The sequence below is a fragment of the Oryctolagus cuniculus genome, chromosome 7, assembly GCF_051225735.1.
Source record: "Oryctolagus cuniculus isolate XC-2025 breed Fujian yellow rabbit chromosome 7, ASM5122573v1, whole genome shotgun sequence".
NCBI lineage: Eukaryota > Metazoa > Chordata > Mammalia > Lagomorpha > Leporidae > Oryctolagus > Oryctolagus cuniculus.
In genome coordinates, this window is record NC_142873.1 from 28,021,236 (window position 1) to 28,047,266 (window position 26,031).

At 41.2% G+C, this 26,031-nt stretch overlaps 1 protein-coding gene across 2 annotated transcripts; it reads right to left on the minus strand.

Moving 5' to 3' along the window:
- Positions 1 to 15,437: 15,437 nt before the first annotated feature.
- On the minus strand, positions 15,438 to 25,697 carry SELE (selectin E). 2 transcript variants are annotated; one of them, XM_017345489.4, is made up of 13 exons: positions 25,604 to 25,697; positions 25,180 to 25,267; positions 24,254 to 24,637; positions 23,631 to 23,738; positions 23,124 to 23,309; positions 22,186 to 22,371; positions 21,891 to 22,079; positions 20,452 to 20,640; positions 20,065 to 20,241; positions 19,420 to 19,530; positions 18,658 to 18,682; positions 18,477 to 18,549; positions 15,438 to 17,624 (listed from the first exon to the last, which is right to left on the minus strand). In XM_017345489.4, the coding sequence occupies exons 2-12, from the start codon at positions 25,235 to 25,237 to the stop codon at positions 18,492 to 18,494; spliced, it is 1,671 nt and encodes a 556-aa protein (XP_017200978.3). In that variant the 5' UTR covers positions 25,238 to 25,267; positions 25,604 to 25,697; the 3' UTR covers positions 15,438 to 17,624; positions 18,477 to 18,491.
- Positions 25,698 to 26,031: the final 334 nt, after the last annotated feature.

The window sequence follows — 26,031 nt, forward strand, 5'->3', positions numbered from 1 at the left end:
TTTGTTACTGTATGCACTGCTGGGCATTCCTGGTGTGTTTTAAAATTACAGACATATCCAGGGTTTTCTTTAGAAAGTGACTCTGTGCTCTGGCACCTAGTCATTTCTTCTCCAGCCCTGTAGCTGCATTGTATCCACAGGAAATGCCAGCACCTCAGGCCTTTGTCAGAGAGAAGGAACTAGATGCCCTCTGAAGTTGACTTATTTAGGGGGAACGAGACTATCTAGCAAACATGTGCAATCTCTTTTTCTATACTTTTTAAATTCTATCTTCATATGAAATTAAATTTCTAGCACAATGACCACATCAACTTACTCCCTGCATTCATGTCACTGAGTCAACGAACGCCGATTTTGGTATTTTTCATTTTTCATGTTTTTAAAAAAACATTCATTCAGCCGGCGCCGCGGCTCACTAGGCTAATCCTCCGCCTTGTGGCGCCGGCACACGGGGTTCTAGTCCTGGTCTGGGCGCCGGATTCTGTCCCGGTTGCTCCTCTTCCAGGCCAGCTCTCTGCTGTGGCCAGGGAGGGCAGTGGAGGATGGCCCAAGTGCTTGGGCCCTGCACCCCATGGGAGACCAGGAAAAGCACCTGGCTCCTGCCATCGGATCAGCGCGGTGTGCCGGCTGCAGCACGCCAGCTGCGGCGGCCATTGGAGGGTGAACCAATGGCAAAAGGAAGACCTTTCTCTCTGTCTCTCTCTCTCACTGTCCACTCTGCCTGCCAAAAAATAAAAAATAAATTAATTAATTAAAAAAATAAATTAAAAAAAAACATTTATTCATTTATTTTCCAAAGCAGAGGTATAGAGAGAGAGAGAGAGATCTTTCATCTGCTAGTTCATTCTCTAAATTCCTTCAATGGCTGGGGATGGGTCAGGCAGAAGCAAGGAGACTAGAACTCCAACCATGTCTACCATGTTCGTGTCAGGTACCCAGGTACTTGGGCCATCTTCCACTGCCTTCTCAGGCACATTAACAAGGAACTGTATTAGGAGCAGAGCAGCTGGGATCCAACATCAGTGGCTTAACCCACTGTACCACAATACTGGTCCCTCATGTTTTGCTTGCTTTTTACTTTTATCAAAGCATTTTATACACATGGCTCTTTTTAATCACATGGATTGATCTCGTGTTCATTGCAAACATTTTTCTTGAGAACACAGTGAGACATTTAGTTAAAAAAAATAGTGCATGGTTATCTGTACTATGGAATATTATTCAATCATAAAAAAAGGAATGAAGTACTAACACACTGCAATGTGGGTGAACCTTGAAGTGATTATACTAAATGAAGGAAGCCAGACACATTTTGTATGATGCCATTTTTATGAAATTCATAGAATAAGTTAATCCATAAAGACAGAAAGTAGATTAGACATTGAAGGGCTCAGGGGAATGAGACTAAGGACTGACTGTTTAATGAGTACATGGTTTTCTTCAGATGAACATGTTCTGGAACTAGATAAAAGTGGTGGTTGTACAAACTTCTGAATGTACTAATTACACACTTTAAAATCATAGCATTTTATGTTATGTAAGTTTCAGATCAATAAAAAATTGATGTACATTCAGCCTACAGAAAAGATTTTTTTAAAGATTTACTTATTTATTTGAAAGTCAAAGTTACATAGAGAGAAAAGGAGAGGCGGAGAGAGAGAGAGAGAGAGAGAGAGAGAGAGAGAGAGAGAGGTCTTCCATCCTCTGGTTTACTTCCTAATTGGCCACAATGGCCAGAGCTGTGTCTATCCAAAGGCAGGAGCCAGGAGCTCCCTCCAGGTCTCCCACGTGGATGCAAGGGCCCCAGCACCTGGGCCATCTTCTGCTGTTTTCAGAGGGCAGCCAGGACTCCAACCGGTGCCCATATGGAATGCCAGCACTTTAGGTAGCGGCTCTATCTGCTATGCCACAGAGCCAGCTCCACAGAAAAGATTTTAAGTGGGAGAGGTCACAGGATATGTCAGCAGTCACTTGAGTGGAGTCAGGGGAAGAATGGTTCTTGGGTTGTTCTGTGGCCCTCAAAAGGTGGAACTAGATTGAGTTGGTGAGTGTTATAAAACCATCACAACACTCAGGGTGTGGAAGGAACACCCTTGTCCACCATGAAGCAGTTGAAGGAAATGCCATCAAATGCCTTTAGAAAGTAGTGTCTGTAGGTCTGTAAACAGGACAGCTGTCCAGCCTTTCCTTAGCCTACACCCCAACACAGACAGTCACAGATGTGTTCACTGGTTGCTGCCAGTCAAGTCAGTACCCACTGCAGTTGGCATCAGTTTGTCATGAACAGAAGAAATGCACACCCTACACAATAGTTGTAGACCTCCCTGCAGGCCAGAGTTAGACTTTATGTCCCCTCCCTTCCACAGTTCTGTCACCACAAACCCACTCTAGTTCACAAGGCTGTTACCTTCCACCTGGAGTGTAGCCCCTCTTACCATGTGTCATCAGCTAGATTGCTCACCCAATCTGCTTTCTCCTGTTCAAGTTTGATTTCCTCTCCAAATGCTGCTTTGTCATCTCCTGGAATTTCTGCTTCACAATCTGTAGACTCCCCCACACCCTGGAGTTCCTCTCCAAATCTTTCTCTTACTTCTTTATTGTTTATCAGTGACCTGGATGATCCCTGAGGCCGTCACTTCCCTTGCCGATCCCTCAAGATAATCATTCGTTCACCACACTCCACACCTCAGGCTTGAGAGCCAGTGTTGGTTTCCTCCTTTACAATGAATGCTGTTCTTGCCATTCTTTGTTTTTCCATCTTCTTGTAAAACAAGGAAAACAGGACATAAAACAACCCTGCTTCTTTGAAGCTCATAATACTGAGTTATATCATCTTCTCCCTGTCTTCACTGCTTTCCTGAGCACCTCTGTATTAGAGGAGGACCTGTATTAGACAGAGTCTCAGGAAAGCTATTTGGTTCAGGACAACAGAGGCTAGAGATTTATTTACTTATTTGAAAGGCAGAGTTATAGAGAGGTAGAAGCAGAGAGACAGAGCGAGAGTGAGAGAGAGAGAGAGAGAGAGAGTCTTCTGTCCACTGGTTCACTTCCCAAATGGCCACAATGGCTAGAGCTGAGCTGATCCGAAGCCAGGAGCCAGGAGCTTCTTCCAGGTCTCCCATGTGGGTGCAGAGGCCCAAATACTTGAGTCATCTTCCATTGCTTTCCCAGGCCACAGCAGAGAGCTAGATCAGAAATGGAGCAGCTGGGACTAGAACCAGCACCCATATGGGATACCGGCACTGCAAGTGGCGGCTTTACCTGCTACACCACAGCGCCAGCCCCCAAGATAGGTTCTAAGTGTATTATTCTATATATTCTGATAAATGAGTGTAGCGATTATCAATAGTTCAACAGTTCTGACTATCCAGTATTTTTCTTTCTTCTGGGAAAGGTTGCCTCCCTATAGGAACTGATGCTCTATTCCCAGCTCCTGCTGTAACATACAATCTGAAAGGAAGCTGCCATATATGTGCTGTGTCTTGTGTTTTGCCCAAGATGAGCTATTCGAGTATTCCAATCAGACTAGGGAAAGAATATTTTTCTTCTGGTGACAAAACATGAAATATGACGCCAAGAGATTAAGCAGCCATGGACTCTGCGCTTCAGAAGACACAAAGGTGCCACAGGAGAATATAAAATGGAAATATATAGACACAATGGGCAATACCCTTCAGTTTGGTCATCACTAAGTACAAATTTCCTACTTGGGCTAGAGCAACCACAGTTGTGATTTTATTACTTGAAACCAAAAAAGGTCTAACCAATGAAATCACCCCTGCCATTGATCCTAACCAAGGAATAAAGAAGTAAGTACAGGGCATGAGGTGTAGAGATGTGGCAAGGTCATAGTGAATATTGTAGGCCATGATAAGGAATTTACAAGTAGTAATGGGACACAAATAAGTATTTGATTGGAAATGATAAGACATAATTTGTACACTGAAAGATGAATATTGGGGCCGAAGCTGTGGCATAGCAGATTAAGCCTCTGCCTGTGGTGCCAGCATCCCATATGGGTGCTGATTTGAGTTCCGGCTGCTCCACCTCCTATCTGGCTCTCTGCTATAGCCTGGGAAGGCAGTAGGTGATGTCTCAAGTGCTTGGGGCCCTGCACCCAGGTGAGAGACCCAGAAGAGGCTCCAGGATCCTGGCTTTGGATGGGCCAGCTCTGGCAGTTATGGCTATTCAGGGAGTGAACCAGCAGGTGGAAGACCTCTCCCTCTGTCTCTCTGTAACTTTGACTCTCAAATAAATAAATAAATCTTTTAAGAAAAGAAAATAATAAAAAAGAAAGATGAATCTTATTGCTGGGTATAAGCCAGATTATAGGTGAGTGTGAAGGCAGTGCAGGAAGAAGCACGAGGGAGGCCTGGGGGGGACCTTGTGAGAGAGCTGATGTGAAGGTAATGGGAGTGATGCAATGAGAAGTGGTTGGAATCTGAAGCTATTTGGGCATAGAGCAAACAGGAACTGATGAGAGAGTGAATTATTTTCTTAATTAAATTTCCAAAAAAAAAAAAAGAAAAAGAAAAAGAAAAGCAGAATTACCTTTGAGAGGCAATGTCTGAACAGCCCTTGTCTGGACTGTTAAAGAACAGTTTTTGGGAGCCGGCGCCGTGGCTCACTAGGCTAATCCTCCACCTGCAGCGCCAGTACACTGGGTTCTAGTCCCGGTCGGGGCACCGGATTCTGTCTAGTCCCGGTCGGGGCGCTGGATTCTGTCCCGGTTGCCCCTCTTCCAGGCCAGCTCTCTGCTGTGGCCAGGGAGTGCGGTGGAGGATGGCCCAAGTGCTTGGGCCCTGCACCCCATGGGAGACCAGGAGAAGCACCTGGCTCCTGCCTTCGAATCAGTGCGGTGCGCCAGCCGCAGCGCACCAGCCGTGGCGGCCATTGGAGGGTGAACCAACGGCAAAGGAAGACCTTTCTCTCTGTCTCTCTCTCTCACTGTCCACTCTGCCTGTAAAAAAAAAAAAAAAAAAAACAAACAAACAACAAAAAAAAAAACAGTTTTTGGTTTTTTCTTTGTTTTTTTCTTTCTCATACAAAGCATTGAACACTTTACCTATAAGAGTTAATCTGTATATAAAGTTAAGTGAAAATAGATCTTAGTAAAAAACAAGACAAGGAACAGGAGAGGGACGAGAAAGAGGGGTGGGAGGTTGAGTACATATTATGTTCCTAAAGTTGTATTTATGAAATGCATGCAAATAAATAGAAATAATCAATGCTCCAGTTGGCTGTGGACTTTTTAATTTTGTCATCTTGAAGAATAATATACGCTTTGGAGTAAATTTACAATAAATGATGTCTGAAGTTAAAAAAAAATAAATTTTGAAAAGAAATATACCTACATGTCAGGGACTCCTTACACTGATCAATCTACAGTCCTTCAACGTGATTTCCAAACCTGGTTGTGTACCAAGATCATTTGGTAACCTTTGGGTAAAAAAAAAAAAAAAGAAAAGAAAAAAAGAAAAAAAAAAGAAAAACGGGGAGGGGAGCAGGCAATGGCATTTACTCGCTCACTTCAAAAACTACGAACTAGAATAGTCTGGGTTGGTCAGAGAGATTCAGGACTTCACTTGGCCTGAAGTGTATACAATTTAAGGGTCTCTTTTTAAGAAAGGGAATGTTAATAAAATGGTGCCATCTCATCTGGGGTGCCATCACAAGCCCAGGAAGCCATCCCAGGCGCTGGCCCAGCTGCCACCTTGCATACTAAGCTCAGCCTCTCCACGACCCAGCCTGGCTTACTAAGAGTCAGGTGACCAAGTGGCCCAGCCTAAGTGGCAACTCACCCCCATTCTAGCAGGATTCGCTGTTCCCACTCCCCCATCCCTGCAAGGCTGTAACAGGGCCTTTCGACACAGGCACTCTTTTCGCCCTTTCTTGCTTTCTCCCTCCAACCTGTTGGGGTTCCCCCCACTCAATCATAAACTTTTCCTTTAACTCCTGCATTTGGTGTGTTTTGTGTTGGCCTTTCAAGGAATATGGAAGTACCTCGCTCTTACAGATTTTACTAAAACATATTATAGTGTGAATACATTTCTAGGACCAAGGTCTTGCAATGTAAAGGTCTGTGTAAGTAATAGGCCCTACAGCTTAATTTTAATTAACTTCAAGGTAAAATGCAATCTGTGGGTTAGAGCCTAGGAATAAATGTAAGCTTTCACTGTGATTTATTTATTATTATTGTCATTGTTGTCATTATTGTTATAGAGATATTGTTATTATAAAGATAACAGATTTCACGTGACCCACACGTGAGCACCTGTACTTGTGTGCTTGACTTACGCTCTCCCAGGTGAGCAGATCCAAAACTGGCACTCTCCCTTCTGCAGTGTTTGTACTGCCTGTTATATGCACCTCATTTTTTCAATATCTTATATTTATTTATTTATTTTATTACTTCTTTTTGTGCTCTTTTAACAAATCATATACCTTTAAATCCTTACCCTACTTCATTTATTTATTATTCTTTATCCCTTATGATGCTGCCACTAGGTTTTGGGTTTCAAATAATAAATAGGCAATCTGAGAGACAGATGAGGATATTAGAAAACAAATTGGCAGTAAGGGATGGGAGGCACTTGATGCATGTGAGAGGCCTTCAAAAGTTCCTGGAAATGTATATTATGAAAAAAATGCATGGATTTCAATTTTTAATGTTTATTTTCATCTATTTGAAAGTCAAAATGAAGGAATCAGGGAAGGAAGTATCCTATTCTTAGAATTGTATCTATGAATTATGTTGAATCTGTCCTCTTTGTATTAATATTACAGTAACATGAGAATTGTGTTGTAGCAATGATCATGCAGTTGCTGTGACCCTGAGAATCTAATGTATCAATAAATTCCTTTTTCACAAAAATGTAGAATGACAGAGAGAGAGAAAGAGAGAGAGATGTTCCATCTGCACTCTCCAAATGCCTACAACAGCCAGGGCTAAACCAGGCTGAAGCCAGGAGCCCCAATTCCATCTAGGTCTTTCACAAGACTGGCAGGGGCCCATGCACTTGGGCCATCATATGTTGCTTTTCAGGATACGTTACCAGGAAGTTTGACTGGAAGCAGAGTAGCTGGGAATCAAACATGCACTCAGAGATGGGATGCAAACGTCCCAGGCAGCAGCATAACCTGTGGCATCACAATGCCCACCCCAGATCTCAATTATTTTTGGAACTAAAATATGCTCATCTTTTAACTCCATTTTCCATTTTTATTTTGAAGTTGCTTCATAAGTAAATTTTAAATTATCACTAAGACAACTCAATCATTTTATGAAAAGCTATATTGCTGATGATGAGCCCAAATGTAAATTCATTTACTCACTTATTCACTTATTACACAACAGATATTCTCCAAGGTTCTAGAAATACAGCAATGGACTAGGTAATTTATTCTTAACCTTAAGGAATTTAGAATCCAGAGGGGAAGACAAGCATTAAATTAATTACACAGAGAATCAATACAATTAAAGGAAGAGTGAAAAATATGGGCTATGAGAGCCTTAGGAGGAGACCTAGCCGAAGGAGTCAATTCTCAAAAAAGGACATGTATTAGTTTTCCAGAGAAATGGAACTGATAAGAATGTGTGTGTGTGTGTTTATTATAGGAATTCAGGCAACTTTTATCTTTAAATGTCAGATAAGAAATTATTTTGAGCCTAGAAGAAGTATAACATCAAAGTGAAACCAACCCTCATCTATAATAGTGTTATAACCACCATAACTTCCTTTATTCTGGGAAATCACGTCTAAAATCAAACTGTTTTCTAAAATCCTGACTCTTTTTTATTTTAACTATACCTCAGGTATACAAGTCTCATGTACTTCATATACACAGGTTAGGAACATAGTGATACTTCCCACCCTATGTTGTTTCCCTCCCACACTCCAACTCTTCCTCCTCCTTCTCCTACTCCCATTCTTAATTTTTACAAAGACCTATTTTCAGTTTACTTTACACTCATAAGTTTAACCCTACATTAAGTAAAGAATTCAAAAAACACTATTCCTCAACAGTACAGACAAGGGCTGTATACAATCATTGAATGTCAAAATGTCCATTTCACTCCACTACATTACATTTTAGATACTCTATTAGTTATCACAGATCAGGGAAAACATGATTTCTGCTATTTGCTAAGTATAATGATTTCCAGCTGCATCCATTTGTTGCAAAAGACAGGATTTCATCTTTTTTTTTTTTTTTACAGCTGAGTTGAAATCCATAGTGTATATATACCACAATTTCTTTATCTAGTCTTCAGTTGATGAGCATCTGTGCTGATTCCATATCTTAACTATTGTGAATTGAGCTGTTATAAACATGGGGGTATAGATTATTCTTTCAAATGCTGATTTCTTTTCAGTTGGGTAAATTTCCAAAGTGGGAATGGCTGGATCATATGGTAGGTCTATATTCAGATTTCTGAGGTATCTCCATATTGTCTTCCACAGTGGCTGCACTAGTTTGTATTCCAACCAAGAGTAGGTTAGGGTACTTTTTCTTTCTTTTTTTTAATTTTTTTTAATTTTTTATTTTATTATTATTTTTTTTTTGACAGGCAGAGTGGACAGTGAGAGAGACAGACAGAGAGAAAGGTCTTCCTTTGCCGTTGGTTCACCCTCCAACGGCCGCCACGGCTGGTGCGCTGCGGCTGGCGCACCGCACTGATCCGATGGCAGGAGCCAGGTGCTTCTCCTGGTCTTCCATGGGGTGCAGGGCCCAAGCACTTGGGCCATCCTCCACTGCACTCCCTGGCCACAGCAGAGAGCTGGCCTGGAAGAGGGGCAACTGGGACAGAATCCGGCACCCCGACTGGGACTAGAACCTGGTGTGTCGGTGGCACAAGGCGGAGGATTAGCCTAGTGAGCCGCAGCATGGGCCAGGTGAATGACCTTTTGATGTGTTTTTGGCTTTGATTAGCTAGTACTTTGTTGAGGATTTTTGCATCTATGTTAATCAGGGAAATTGGTCTACAGTTCTCTTTCTCTGTGGTATCTTTTTCAGGTTTAGGAATTAAGGTGATGCTGGATTCATAGAAGGATTTTGGGAATGTTCCTTCCATATCAATTGTTTTGGATAGCTTGTGAAGAACTGGAATTGGTTCTTTTTTAAATGTCTAGAAGAATTCAATAGTGAAGCCATCTGGTCCTGGGCATTTTTTGTTGGGAGAGTCTTTATTACTGATTCAATCTCTGTCTTGCTTATTGGTCTCTTTAGGTTTCCTGTGTCTTCATGTCTCAATTTTGGTAGATTTATGTGTCCAGGAATCTATCCAGCTCTTCTAGATTTCCCAACTTGTTGGCATATAGTTTTTTGTAGTAATTTCTGATGATTCTGTTTATTTCTGTGGTATCTGTTGCTACGTTTTCTTTTTCATCTCTGATTTTATTGATTTGAGTCTTCTCCCTCCCTTTTTTGGTTAATTGGGCAAATGGTGTATCAATTTTGTTTATTTTTCAAAAAACCAGCTCTTCATTCACTTATCTTTTGTAATTTTTTTTCAATTTTGTTTATTTCTTCTCTAAGGTTAATTATTTATTTCCTCCTACTGATTTTGGTTTGGGTTTGTTGTTGCTTTTTTAGGTCCATCTCAAGATGCATTCATAGCTTCTTTATTTGGTGCCTTTCAAATTTGTTGATGTAGACATCAATTGCTATAAACATCCCTCTTAATATTGCTTTTACTATATTCCAAAAGTTTCAATATGCTGTATTGTCACCTTCATTGGTTTCCAGAAAATTTTTAATTTATCTTTTGATTTTCCGTGACCCACTATTTATTCAGGAGCATGTTGCTCAGTCTCCATGTGTTTGCATATGTTCTAGAGATTCTTGAGTTGTTGATTTTCAGCTTCAATCCATTGTGGTCAGAGAAGATGCATCTTGATGTTTTTGAATTGGCTGAGACTTGCTTTATGGCCTAGTATGCAATCAATCCTAGAGAAAGTTCTATGCACCAATGAGAAAAATGTGTATTCTGCAACTGTGGATGAAAAGTTTAGGTATCCATTAGTTCCATTTTGTCCATAGTGTCGGTTAACTCTGGTTTCTTTGTTGATTTTCTGTCTAACTGACCTGTCCACTGATGAAAGTGGAGTGTTGAAATCCCACATTACTATTGTATTGGAGTTCATGTCTCCCTTTAGATCCATTAAAATTTCTTTTAAATAGCCAGATGACCTGAAATTAGGTGAATATGTATTTTTTTCTTTTTCAACTGTTTTATTGATTTTTTGAAATAACATATTTTTAATTTACATTATAGTCAAAGGCTTAATGGCTTTATTAAATAAAGAGTTCAGGCCAGCGCCACGGCTTACTAGGCTAATCCTCCGCCTTGTGGTGCCGGCACACCAGGTTCTAGTCCCGGTTAGGGCGCCGGATTCTGTCCCAGTTGCCCCTCTTCCAGGCCAGCTCTCTGCTGTGGCCAGGGAGTGCAGTGGAGGATGGCCCAAGTGCTTGGGCCCTGCACCCCATGGGAGACCAGGATAAGTACCTGGCTCCTGCCATCGGATCAGCGCGGTGCGCTGGCCGCAGCATGCCAGCCACAGCGGCCATTGGAGGGTGAACCAATGGCAAAGGAAGACCTTTCTCTCTGTCTCTCTCTCTCTCTGTCCACTCAAAAAAATTTAAAAAAAAAAAAGAGTTCAACAAATAAAAAGTAAAAAGACAATAGAACAGCAAGAAAATAGGCAAGAGCTATAAACAATGATCAAATGAATTTTGCTCATATAAAGTAAATTTTAACATAGTCACAAAAGTCATTAAAACTCCAGTAGGATATAGTTCTTATTAATTTGTTTGACAAAACACTATTTCCTTAAAGGTCAAGGAGTGATCCTTATATTGAAGCACCATAAGTTATCTAAACCACATTTATTATAGTTACATCTTCCTGTTGAATTAATCCCTTAATCATTAGATAGTGTCCTTCTTCATTTCCTTTAACAGTTTTTGTGTTGAAGTCGATTTTGTCTAATACTAAGTTGGCAACACCTGCCCTTTTTGTTTTCTATTAGCATAGAATATCTTTTTCCATCCTTTCACTTTCAGTCTGTGTGTGTCTTTATTGGTGAGATGTGTTTCTTTTAGGCAACAAATAATTGGGACTTGTTTTTTAATCCATTCAACCAGTCTGTATCTTTTAACTAGAGAGTTAAAAGGCCATTTACATTCATTGTGGATATTGATAAGTAAATGTTTGGCCCTGCCATTTTTCCATAAATATTCCTATTGTTTACTTTGGATTTCCTTTGTACTTTTACTGAGAGATTTTCTGCCTTCACCTTTTTTCATAGATTTTCTGTATATAGCACATCCTTGAGCATCTTTTGTAAAGCTGAATGGGTGGTGACTAATTCTTTCAATTTCTCTTTGTTATGGAAGTGCTTATTTCACATTCATTCATAAATGAGAGCATTGCAGGGTACAGTATTCTGGGTTGACAATTTTTTCCCTTAAAATTTGGACTATGTCTCTCCATTCTCTCCTAGCCTATAGATTTTCTGATGAGAAATCAGCTGTGAGCCTAATTGGAGATCCTCTGAAAGTAATCTGGCATTTCTCTTGTGCACATTTTAGAGTCTTTTTTTTTTTTTTTTTTTTTTTTTTTTTTTTTGACAGGCAGAGTGGACAGTGAGAGAGAGAGACAGAGAGAGAAAGGTCTTCCTTTTGCCGTTGGTTCACCCTCCAATGGCCGCCGCTGCAGCCGGCGCACCGCGCTGATCCTGGCAGGAGCCAGGAGCCAGGTGCTTTTCCTGGTCTCCCATGGGGTGCAGGGCCCAAGCACCTGGGCCATCCTCCACTGCACTCCCTGGCCATAGCAGAGAGCTGGCCTGGAAGAGGGGCAACCGGGACAGAATCCGGCGCCCCAACCGGGACTAGAACCCGGTGTGCCGGCGCCGCAAGGTGGAGGATTAGCCTATTGAGCCACGGCGCCGGCTCTTAGAGTCTTTTCTTTATTTTACTGTTGAAAGTTTGACCACAATGTGTTGTGGTGAAGATCTTTTCTGGTCATGTCTATTAAGTGTTCTATGTGCTTCCTGTAGTTGGACATCACTTTTTTTCTCCAAATTGGATATATTTTCTGGAATTGTTTCACTAAAAAAGGACTTCTAATCCATTCTCTCTTTTCATACCGTCAGTAACTGCTAAGGCCCATATGTTAGGTCATTTTATAGCATCCCATAAATCTTTAACACTGTTTTTTCATTTTTCTAATTTTATCTTTTTTTGGTCTGACTGAAAAATTTCCAGAGATTCATCTTCTTTTTTTTTTCTTATTTATTTATTTATTTATTTATTTTTTGACAGAGTGCACAGTGAGAGAGAGAGACAGAGAGAAAGGTCTTCCTTTACCATTGGTTCACCCTCCAATAGGCGCCGCATCCGGCACATTGCAGCCGGTGCACTGTGCTGATCCAAAGCCAGGAGCCAGGTGCTTCTCCTGGTCTCCCATGCAGGTGCAGAGCCCAAGGACTTGGGCCACCCTCCACTGCACTCCCTGGCCACAGCAGAGAGCTGGCCTGGAAAAGGGGCAACCAGGACAGAATCCGGCGCCCTGACCGGGACTAGAACCTGGGATGCCAGCACCGCAGGCAGAGGATTAGCCTATTGAGCTAGGGCACCAGCTCAGAGATTCATCTTCTAACTCAGATATTCTTTCCTCTGCCTCATCAATTCTGTTGTTCAGACCCTTGACCACTTTTTTTTAATTTATTGATTTATTCATTTCTAGTATTTCATTTTGATTTCTCTTTAAAATCTCAGTTTTGTGGGAAAAATTTTCATTCATGTCATGTATGGATTTTATTCATGGATTTTCTTCTCATTGCCTCTGAGTAACTCTATGATTAATCTTTTGAATTTCACATCAAGCATTTCATCAATCTCTTCATCTTCACATTCTAATATTGAAGTGTCGTTATGTTCCTTGGGGGGTCATGTTGTCTTTCTTATTCTTTCTTTTTTCTTGATTTTCTGCATTTATTTTTAGGCATTTGTGGTTATATGCATTGGTTTTATCTTCTGATGGCTTTAAGCTATACCTGTGTGGCTTAGTGGAATGTCTGCACTTTCAGTGAATACGCAGATGTGTTTGCTGGGTGTGATCAGGGAGTTCTGCTCAATGCTCCAGGGTGGGGCAAGTACCCAGTGTAACACCCAGACTGCGCATGGTGAATCTCCTCTGGTGCACAGAAGCAGGGGTGTGACCACACCCTCATCTCTTCTCTTCCAATGTGGTCACCGCCCAGGTGTTAGGCCTCAGCGGGTGCAATACTCATCTGTGTCGCCATAAGAACAGCATAAACAACCTGTGCAGTTCTCTCTGTGAGCACAGTTCCTGCTGCAATGACCCACCCCAGGCAATCAACGGGCTCTGAGTGGAGCCACATACAGTGATTGCCCAGAAACCCAGCTACACCTTGCGCCCTCTTGTGCAGTCACAGACTCTCTACAGTCTCAGCACACAAGGCTCCAACAGTCACGGGGTACAGAGGATCTGCTCCCCTCTGCCCTGAACCTGTCCAGTTCACAGAGAAGCAGAGATGTTCCCAGAGCCAGCCACCTGTGGGTGCTCCACCTCCGCAGTTTGAGCTCCAGAGCCCATGGTATGTTGGGAGGTTGGGGGTGCCTCACAGTCCTGTGTTAGTACCCCTGTCAATCCTCCTGCAGAACTCAAAGTCAATGAGGAATGTGGATTTTTCTCTCTGCTAGGGTCTCTGGAACTTGCATACACAGAGCTACTGACCAAATTTTGCCTTCTTCCTGCTGGTTGCACCAAAGTTGCTGCTGCCAGTATTGCTAAGAAGATGGTGTCTTGTCTCAGCTAGTTGCTTTGCATGTGCACAAGGGCTTCCGTAGCTGCCACTTATGCCCAAAATGGTGCCCGGACTCTCAGCTGGTTGCCAGGCACCATTGTGTGTGGGGAGGGCGGGGTATGGGATGAGAGAAACATGTCCCCTTTATCTTCAGCAGGTGTCCTCTCACCCTCACAGCTCCAGCCTGGACTCATTCACTGTCCCTCTGGCTATCTGAAGTCCAATCTCAACACAGTCTCCAAAGCTGGCGCCCTCTCCAGCTCTCGGCTGCTGGAGTCATGTGTTGTGCCCCTGTTCTGACACTGATAAAAATGAAATTCTTTTGATGGTTTTTAGTATGGTATACACCAGGTCTGGGTTGACACTACTTCAGAAGAGCGAAGATAGATATTTTGGTGGTTAAAAAAAAAATACCTACTCTAGAACTAATCCTGGAGAATGATGGTATCTGTGGTATTAGTGAAAAAGGATCAATTAACTTGAGCAACTTAGAATTGAGACTGGCATGAAGCAAGAAGGCAGGTCAAGGACTTTATTTCACTGGTCTTGGTGATTTTTTTAAATTATTAATAGATTTTAGACAATTGTACAGTATTGGAGCCTACTTTTGTACAGCACCTCACATGCACTAGCATGGTGATAATCAAAACAACAAACAGTAGCAAGTGTTGGCCATAGTGTGGAGAAACTGGAACACTGGTGTGTTTCTGGTGGGATTATAAAATGGTGCAGCCCCTTTGGAGATTCCCCAAAAACTGAGTCATAAAGTTACCATGTAGCCCAAAGTTCCACTTCTAGGTATATGACCAAGAAAATTTAAAACATAAGTCTACACAAAAACATATTTATGAATGCAACCCAATGTCCATCAAGTGATGAATGGTGAGACAAAATGTGGCGCATCTGTACAACAGGATGCTATCATAAAATGGAATGAAGTACCGACACAGTAGTATGGATGAATCTTGAAAGCATTATGCTTAGTGGGAAAAAAAATGGACACAAAAGGTCACATATTGAGTGATTTTATTTGTATTAAATGTCCAGAATAGGCAAATTCATAGAGAGTGAATGTAGATTAGTAGTGGCCGGAGGCTAGGGGTTGGAATTAAGAGTGACTGCCAACAAGTGCAAGTTTCTTTTTGGGGTGATAGAAGCCTTATGGAGTTAGGTACTGGTGGTGATTGCACAATGTTGTACAATTTAATTAACCGATTTATTTGTTTGTATTTAAGAGGCAGAGACACAAACATAAAAAGAGATACACCAAGAGGGAGAAAGAGGGAAAGAGAGCTCCCATCTGCCCATTCACTCCCCAAATGTCCCCAGTGACGCCTCAATCCAGGTCTCCTACCTGGTGGTACAGACCCAGTTACTTGAGCCATCGCTGCTACCTCCCAGGGTCTGCTTTATCAAGAAGCTTCAGTCAGGAGTCAGGGCAGAATATTGAACCCAGGAAGTCCAATATGCAACACAGACAGCTTTACCAGTGTCTTAACCACTAGGCTAAATGTCTGCCCCAGTCTTGTACATTTTAAAGGGTAATTTTTATGTCAAGTGAGTTCCATTTAAATTTCTAAAGAAAGAGACTGTTCACAGAGATAAATATGAACCATTTATTGTCAAAATTTCATAGTGCTATATTAAATACAATATGCCTGTCATAAGCTTAAATAAATACACTTTAAAAATTGTATAAATTTTAAATCATAATTTAAAATACCTAATAAAACCCAAGCACAGATCATATTTATATTTCACACAATTACTTCTAAGACAGCATATAAAATATTTACACCATTTGAACAATTCCAGAGAAAATAATAAGTCATTCTATACGTAGCATGATCATAGTATAGTCACCCTTCTGCATCCACAGGTTCTGTTTGCATGGATTTAACTAGTCATGAATGGAAACTATTTTAATTGTATACATATTGAGTACATGCAGACTTTTCTTGTTGTCATTATTCCCTAAACAATACAATATAGCAATTATTTTCATTACATGTATAATGTATTCGGCATTCTCATGTAGAGATGACTTGAAGTGTAAGGGAAATGTGTGTAGATTATATCTTAAACACTACGTAAGGGACTTGAGCATCCTGAATTTTGGTATCTGCAAGGGATCCCAGGACCAATCTCCTATAGATACCAGGGGACAAATGAAATGTTTTTCTCTCTGTCTTGTTTCCTACAGTTAATCTGCTCTTAAAAAAAAAAAAAAAAAAAAAAAAAAAAAAAAAAAACCTCTGCTATTTTGATCTTTATCACTCTTCCCTGATACTCTTGGCTTTGCTATTGCCAATACCTAGCCAGTCATCTCTGAAACTTTTTCAACATGGAAAAGCATGGGAAAGCTTTGATTCTTATATACCACCATGAGGATGGGCAGTTTTGGCAACTACTGACCAAGACTATCTCACCCAGTGATCAGATGACAGCTGGAGATTTTGTAGGAATTTTAAACTCTGGTTCTAAATAGGCATGAATACTTGCTTACACAGCATTTTCCCTCTTTGAGAACAACCTAAAATACAGAATAAAATAACTAGGGAATAATTATTAGACATCTTCATTTTTAAAAATCTGCTAGAAAAGCCCTTTATGTGTGAGTTTCTCTCCAGACTTATGAATATACAGGGATTATCTGTTCACACATCACATCTGACAAACATCTGTAGGAAAACAAAGCACATCCACATCTCTACATTTTTTCTCAACAAAGACACATATAAAATTGCACTTCGTTTTGTTTTCCTCTATGCTTTCTTCACATCAGAACAGTTGGCCTCATGGATGTTTTTCATCATAAAACCACTTATTTCTGAAAAAATATCCTGACAATATGCAAACTCTCTATTGAGTTTGTGTGCTCCTGTTAGTACCATGCTTTAAAAACAGCTGTAGTAAAACATTTAAAACTTCAGACTGGTTAACATTGTGCAGTGTTAGCAGACAACATCTGCCCTCGTTTGAAAGAAAATCACTACAGATGTAATGTTAGAATTCATTAATAAACAGAGAAGTGGTAGTCCAGGATAAACAACTTTTATCCTATAACAGTCCACAATATAGTGCAAATTTTTAAGGTCCCTATAATAACTTGTACTGAATTAAGAATGATGAAAGGTTAAGTCATATTCAATACAAATAGAAAGAATACCATCTCTAAGCACACTTTAAAACATAGTGAATCCCATAGGGATAAAAGTAATTACAACTGTGCTTCATAATCCTTGCACAGAGCATTAAGTAGGGTTTGCACCTTGCACCATTAACAATCCTCCCAGGAAGTTTGTCATTTTTCACGTTAGAAAGCAATACCTTTGGCCAATCTCTTTCCTTTTGATAATCATTAGTTATCCCCCTGACAGCAACCATGTAATTAGCATTTGAACACTATGAGGGGCAAAATAAATAAACAAAGCCACAAAATACTGTTTCTCCACTGGGAGTTCAGAGTGAGCAAGGGGAGAGAGTTAGCAAAGGAATCCCGATATTCCAGACCCTGGTCTCTGCACCTTGGCTTGGAAGAGAATAACTTTTCCCTTCAGTCACCCACAAGTTCTTGGTCCTGAGAACAGGAAAAAGAAAACTGAATCTTATTGGTAGAAGGCTGGCCTTTTCCACTGGATTTTGATCCACTGAAGTCAAGGTCGTTACTACAGCCCTCCTATAATGGCATTGGTACAGTAGATGAGAAGAGCCAGAGACACTAGGAGAGTTCTCTGTATCTGCCATTTTCATTTATTGCTCTAGTTCCTTGGATGGGCTTCCATGTTCCTATAAATATAAGTATGTGTGTTAATAGAATGCTTCATATTGTGCATACCGGAATTAATAACAAAACATACATTCTAGCATAGTCTACTGCATACATGCTCAAGGGGGTAGTCCAACATGAACATCAAATTCTACTCCATTAGGAAAAAGTATTCTGTATGACATTGTAGTGGTGAGTTATGTCATCCTCCATCTATACAGCACAAAGAGTGAACCCTAATATAATCTGTGGACTTTAGTAATAAAGTGTTGATTTGGGCCCATCAGTTATGAAAGAAATGAACTGGGCTAATGCAAGATGTCAATAGCAGAGGGAATTAGAGGGTATGGTGAGGGCCCATGTTGGAACTCTTTGTATTTCCTTCCCAATTTCTCTGTAAACCTCAAGCTTCACACACATAAAAAATTATTTTAAATATATAATCAGAGGAACTTAACTCTCCAAAATTCCCACAAAGCAGAGCAGAATGGTTAAAAACACAATCTCAAACCAGGCTGTTTGGGTTGTAATCCTGACTATACTGCTCACTAACTTTAAGTTTTCACTTAACTTCTCTATGCATCATTTTCTTCTTCTGTATAATGTAAAATTCAGTAACAGCTCCCATTTCTATACTTCATAGCTTAGAACCGCTCCTAGAAATAGTGTTCTGAAAGGGGCAGGTATCATCACTGTCCTCTTTCACAAACGAAATGACTCAGTGTAGCAAGTTCTCTGTTTCTTTCATCTTCTTCTACAAAGAAGTGAACAAACTTCTCAGAAAATATCAAACTGGTGATTCCCTCACTGTATATTGGCAGGTTTGGAGAGTTAAAGGGGAAACATAACCTTGCATGATTTTCAAGTCTTACCTGATTCTTTTGAATTTAAATGAGGTGAGAAGGCACTTGGCAGTTTCCATGTGCTTCAAGGCCTACGTACCTGCTGCAAAACACAGGAGAACACTAAATAAATTATTGTTTTGCAACATGAAGAGGAAAAAAAATGTGTAGAGTATTTAGAGCATGCCTTTCATACAAGAATGCAACTTACCTGCTAGCAGGAACAAATTTCTTTGCTGCAAGAGAAAGGAAATTATTAATTTAGATAACCAGCTTTTAAGAACATGTCAAGTCCAGACACAATATGACATGATTCATCAAATGTTGTAAACCCAGTGTGCTGGGACCCCTGTAACCATCAGAGCACAAACATATCGGTGTAGAAACTAGGGCAAAATGCAAAGTGCACACCCATCCAAAGGGCACAGTCACTCCCCAAGACGAGCAAACGGTGACACGCTCAGCTTGCCAGATGCATCTTCCAATTTTTGATGAGAGTTTGCAATCTGGGTTTTTATGTGAAATTTCCTATTTTGTACTATGAGAATTTAATTCAGAAAATTTTAAATAACTGTAGGCTAAACAAAGCATGAGTGTGGGTACATGTGTTTGCATATTCCTTATAAGATATTCTCAAATTTTAGCCTATGTTCCTGGACATCTTTTGAGAAAGAATTTTACTCATTTTCCTGGGAACACTAATCACAGCAGTCTTGTCGCACAACTCCAGGGGCACCACAGGATTCAATGCAAGTGGCACTTCTACAGTTAACACAGCCACAATATTTCCTACAACTCTGCCCTCTTTGAGTTGTACACTTTTCCTGACTTAATTATAGAGCAATTTATTGGTGCTTATCTAACAAGTAGGTTCTAGTTACTGCTTAAATTTGCAAGAGAGACCACAACTCATCAATGAGAAATACATATATTTTTTAAAAGTATTTTTGGAGTGCATTCAAAACCCCCTCACCTTTTTTCCGAAAGTACTTCAGAAACCAAAGGAGAAATGAGGTTAACGTCAGGAAGGAGGTTCCACTAACAGAAAGCCCAACTGCCAAGGGAACATTGGACGCAATGGGTTCTAAGGAGACAAGAAGGACAAAACCATCATGAGAAGGAATTGACTTTAAAATCTTTCTGCCCTATGCATTTGGCATTTGTCTCTCTGCAATGATGATTAGGAGCAGAAGAGTCACCTAGTTCAATGTGAGGCAGAGAAAAAGCAATAGAGGCCTTTAAAATCTGTCCTATCTGCCTTTGAGCCAATCTCCCACTTCTGCCAGGCTGAACTCTAACTAGCCAAGCCTTTCACAAAACTGTAACACACCTGAGTCTGTCTCTCTGTGTCTCTCTCTCTCTCTCCTTTTTTCCCCACTTCTCACTCCTCCTTTCCCTTGAAGGTCATCTTTTACCAATTGTCAGAATTCTACCCATTCCACACCCATTCCACTGACTTGCTACCTCTTCTGCTTTTTTTCTCTATCTCTATAAGGTCCACCAGTTTGTGAATCTGATCTTTCTTTCTGCTATGGACATGAGGATAGTTCATTACTGCAGCCAGACAATTCCCCTTCTCTGTAGGCTCCCACACCACCACCATCGATCAATGTATCACCTTCACAGGTAGGCAGCATCCCAGACCACTGGCCTTCGGCACCACACATCAGAGCTGCAGAGCCGTTGAGTGTCCACCCTTCAGGACATGCAAAATTGCACACTGTTCCAAACACAGGCTCCCCACTGCAACTCACATTCGTCTTTCCCAGAACTGCCAGGCTTGGACATTGTACCACTGCAAATGATAGGTAACAGGGGAAATGGTTAGGAAAAATCTATTGGAATCCTTCTTAAACTGGCTTAAAAGTCACCAGTAAAGGCAACTTATAAGCACCACTTAATCTTCAGCATATAGGAAATTAGGATCAAGCCCCTTGGGATAATCTAGGGTCAGGAGTTTCTGAGCTATTTCACCCGTACTCTACAAGCTGGAACTCAGTCATACCTTGGCAGGAGGGGAGCTCCTGTGCCCACTGTCCCTGAGATGTGCACTCGAGTTGAGCTGACCCATGTAATTCAAAGCCTTCCCTGCAGTTGAAAGTGCAGGAGGACTTGTAGGTGAATTCTCCAGTATGGGGATGAGTACACTTCACAAAGCCATCCTCAAGTGTGTGCACAGGATCACATTTCACAGCTGGAAGACAAGAGCAAGAACACTGCAGTTTTGTTTGCATAGAACCACAAAAGGTTCTCCAAGGTAGTCAAGCCTCTAAGCTCTTCAATAGTTGTGGTTTTTTTTTTGTTTTGTTTTTTCTTAAAATAAAAACAAAGACCATGCCTTTCACATGTGGGCTTCTCATTGTCCTACTGTGGAGCCACACTGGAGCCTTTTTGTTCCCTTCAACAAAACTCCCTGCTCTGCTCACAGATTAATTCATGGCTGGAAACTTTCAGAAGCACTAAGAAGATAATTCACATAGTGTCACTCCGGGCTGGACAAGGTTATAACTTGGAACGCTGTGACATCAAAAGGGTTGTCAGAAAATACTGCTGTGGAACTGAGCATCTGGGGAGTGAATCCAGTTATGTGGGGCAAAGCACTACTCAAAAACTCAAGATTCTTCATTATTCCTGAGGCACCTGGGAAGACGGCTATGGTTTCTTGAAATTGTAATCCCTTCCTTGATAATGGCACTAATTAAAGGACAGCTTGAACAGGAACAGTGGTTCCTAAACATTCTTCTTCTGACATGCAGAAGTTACGGACAAGAGAAAGATTTTATGCAGCCAGAAAGCAGTTTTTGGGTCCTAGATGCCTAAAGATGGCACCAAAAAGATAGAAGATGACCTATATCAAATTTACCTGCTTTGCATGTTGGTTTTGGTGTTATGGCAGTTTTCCACTGAAACCATTCTGGGGTATATATGTCAAGGAGAATGCCAGTGCTTGTTAGTAACACAAGCTTGCTTGCAATATCCTTTCTCTTGATTTAGGCTGAAGTAAATTTCAGTGTTCATATATGTACATATTAAGAGTGTCTCTGTAACAGACACCAAGTCTCATCTCTGCTAGTTATAAGCAATTTCAGAATAAAGATGACGAAAACTTTCAGATTTAATCATATTCTCAATATTCCTCCTTTCAAATGTTCTGAAGTTATTTCTTTTAGATTAATAATTCTGCTTATTCCATGCCAATGTTAACTGTGCCATGCCTAGGTTAGCATGGCACAGTTAAGAAACCCACAAAGCACACACTAATATATACAGTCCTCTCCCTGACCAAGCACTGGTTCTTTTATATAAATCCTATAGATGGAAGATGAGTGTTCTTCAAGTCTGATTTCTACAGTTAAAGTGGACATCTGGTTTCATGTGCACTGCCCAAATTTGAAGACCACTGCTTTTTGAGAAAGGAAGAGGCCAGGAGGTTTGCAGGCTTACCTTCACACACTGGGGCTTGCTGTGTCCACTGGCCCTGTGCAGTGCATTCCACCTGGGCCGGCCCCCGTAACAGGAAGTTTTCCTCACAGGTGAAGTTGCAGGATGACCTGAAGGTGAACTTCCCTTCAGAGGAGTTGCTGCAACTCACTGAGCCATTCTGAGGGTGGTGGATGGTGTCACATGACACAGCTGTAAAATATGGATGCATTGGATTAGCCGGTCTACCTTGCTCATTTCAAGAATTAGTAGAGAAAAGAGAATGTTCACGGTAAGTCTTGATGTGCAGCAACTCTACCTTTACAAGTTGGCTTCTCGTTGTCCCAGCTCCCAGATGAGGTACACTGGAGGCTCCGAGCTCCCAGCAGTGTAAATCCTTCCTCACAGTCAAATGTGCAGGTCGTGTTCCATGGGGCGCTTCCCTGGCTTGGGGAACATTTTACATCCCCGTTGGCAGGCTTTCCCATAGTATCACACTCGACCACTGGGGATTTGAAAGAGCACCATGAATTTTACAGAATGATATTTTCACTTCCTATTGAATTGGAATTTAGAACAGGACAAGGAAGATGCTTCCAAAGGGTAGATCCCAAAATCCTACTTCAATTTTTAGAGATATGCATTCCCACAATAAAGCTTTTATTCTTTTTTTAGTGAGTTTCCATCTTATCACATTTTTACTTTGACTAGGCTGAGTGGACTCTGATGCACTTTGTCATATACATAGGCAAAAATGAAAAAAACTGATTTTAGATCAGTATTTATGATTAATTTTGATTTAAAAAACCACACAGACATGCCCAAGGCTTTTAATCATTCAAGACCAGAAGGACCTGAAGGATTGAATTATTTTGTTACTCTGGTCCAAAAAGATAAGCTTGAGTGAGCCAAAGAGAGGTTGAGAGTGCCTGATTATTGAGGTCCTAGGTTAGTTCCGTTGCATGGGAAAGTTAAACAGGTGGAGATGAGAAAGCTGCTCTAATTTACGGTGAGGTTCTTGTGTTTTATATTCACCCTGGAGAACCACCAGGGCCTCAGAGACACCCATTTCAGAGAATAAAAATCTCTCTCCCACCAAGCAGGTACCACATTTGCCTAATATATTGACTGCATTGGTTATTTAAAACAACACAAGAAGACATTTCCCTGGAGTTTTGAAAATATTATAAGCTGGATGGAACACCAAGGCAAGGTGAGATGACCTAGAGAATGTCCTCTGCACTCCGAGAAATTTACCTTTGCAGGTTGCAGGGGGAGCACTCCACTCTCCTGAGGATGTACACCATGTGGTCTCCGTGCTGCTTGGCAGGTAGCCCCTTTCACAGCTGACAGAGCAGGAAGAATTGTAGCTGAAGTTCCCCAAAGGGTGGGTACAATTCAGGCTCCCGTGCTGAGGCTGTACCTGTGCTTCACAGGTCACAACTGAAATAAATAAAATCAGATTAATTCTATTCATGTCTCACCCTGTGTAGGTGAGAATAACACTAGAAACTCTATTGTTTCCTGGGTGCCAGGCACTGTGTCACCATGAGCCTACAAAGTCAGTATGATTATCATCTTCAGTTTGCGATAAGAAAACTGGGACCCAGAGAGTTTAACTACCTTGTCAAAGTGCCCTAACTAAAACATGGGGAAACTGGGAGGTGAACACAGAAGAGTCTGCCTTTATCATCTCCCACATGCACCAGGGAAGGCAACACATGCAGACCTATCTCCAAAGGAAGAGGTGAGAACAAGACTCACCCTGCTCACACTTGAGTCCACTGAAGCCGGGGTAGCACTTGCAAGAATAGTTGTTGATGGTCTCTATACATTCGCCATGACCACTGCAGGATGCTTCCGTACAGGCAGCTGTGGAAAACGCAGCCCATGAGGAGGACTGCTACCATGCTGAGTTCCTTTGAATTTAGGATCCACAGCATGCAACACACACACACACACACATCTCCAATGATACAGACTACCTGCGATTTTAACTGAAGTGCTTCACGAAATGCCAAATGTGACTTTCAGGTTCACCTGTTGTAAACCTTTTTGTGAAGGCACAACCTCAGAGTACAGCTGTCCCTGGCATTATGCCTAGAAAATTCACTTTATCACAAACTCTGAAGACAGTTCTCCTACCACAAATAAAGCAATAACTAAAATATTCATTGCATATGAGGATACACATCCTAAATACACACAGAGCATATGTAGACATTCTTGCCTACATTCACAGGAAGAATCAGATGGTCTTTCACAGATAAGCAGAAATTATTTAAAATAACAAATTACCACAATAGAGACCAACTTTTGCATGCTATAAATTTATCACGATGCCCACAGGGTGAAACTACTACCTCCTGCTGCTTCAAACACCCTACCTGTGTAGCACAAGGCAAGTTTCTTTTTGCTGCATCTCTCATCATTCCACATGCCCGTATCTTTGGGTCTCTTGATATAGATCTCCACGCAGTCCTCATTGTTTTGCTTATTGTTCGGTTCACCTGGAGCCCAGTTCTTGGCTCCTTCCGTCAGAGGCTTGTGGGTCCCTACCCAGATCCACACATTGTTAACTTTTCTGATTCCAATCCAGTAATAACTCGGCGAATAGTCCAATATGGAGTTTAAGTAGTCAATCTCTTCTTTATTTTGGATTGCAACCAGATGCGTGTAATTTTGCTGACAATAAGCACTGGCCTCATCATAAGTCATGTTTTCTGCAGAGAAGTGGTAAGTCCATGTGCTAGTCTCTTTAATGAGAAGCACTAGGGCTAAAACATAAAAGAAATGGGAGTGTTTAGTCCTGCTGCAGCTTAACTCTGTTAACTGGGCTTGTCACTGTATTTCTGGCACATTGTGAGCTTCCAAGTTTTGTCACCTTTTCAAAATAAGAAGAGGTACGTTTGGAGAATCCAGCATTTCTTTTGTCTCTTGTGACTACCCATTCACTGGGTACTTTTAGCCCAGTGGCCACCACAGCCTAACAGTATACCCACTTTACAGTAGAATGAGCATCAGAATAACCCTGCTTTCCTGAGCACTCAGTATGGACCACCAAGCACTGTATGAGGCACTTTACTTGAGCCAAGATAGTGAATCCTCATTAGGTCTCTGGGAAACAGGCCATTTACAACCAACATTTTACGCATGAGGAAAGAGAGACAACAAGAAATAAAGAAAATCACCCCTAGGACAGGGATGCCCTAAACATCCTGCAAGGCTCAGAACAGCCTCATACAGAAAAATGCTCCAGTCCAAAATGCTCCAGTCAAAATCGTGCCTGGTCTAACTAATGACATTGACTCACCGAAAGTGAGAGTGGAGAGAAGCCATGAGGCCACCATGACTTCAGGAGTTCTTTTCATCGAAGGATTAGACGTCAATGAAATTCTTTGCTGGAAAGAAAAGTACAAAAATTTATTTTAGAAGGAAATCCCAGGTAGCCAGATACTCATATCATTCAACCATGATGTTTAAGGCAGAATCCTAAGATTTTAGGTAAAGGATTCCGGTTCCACATTTTTTTTTAAATTTTGTAGACATTGACTCAAATGCATAAGTACAAAATTTAAGATTTTCGTCATTTAGAATCAAGAAAAAAGAAAGGTTTTAACCACAATACCATAAGCATTTGCAGAGATCTTTTATCAAAAGGCGTTTTGCACATCTGTTCACACTGATCATCTGTGTCTCACAGCCCAAGCTATCTTTGAAAAGAATTCTGCACTTACCACTTCAGGTAGTGCTGGCTTGGGAGGCAGGTAGATTGCTGCTCCTTCGTCCTGTGCCACACTAACAGTTCTGATGTGGCCAAGCCAAGGACTGCCGAGCATTGCTTCTGCTGCAAGCCTTTTATAGGACGGTTTCCTGTGAATAATAGCAGGATATTGCCCAAATCCAGTCAAAAGGAAATCCCCAACAGCATCCAAAAAGTTTCCTGGGAATATCCACAACACTAAAAATTACAGTGATGTCAGAAACTCTCTCCCTCAGAACAACTTCTCCTCTGCCCGTGCCTTAACATGTAATTGTATTAATATGCCACAAATGCATGATTTTTTAATTCTACTAACATAAAGTCTATGTATTTTCAAAGTTTTAAAACCTGGCTTATATTAGCATCTCTCATGTAATTGTGGTAGTAATGAGAATTTCATAA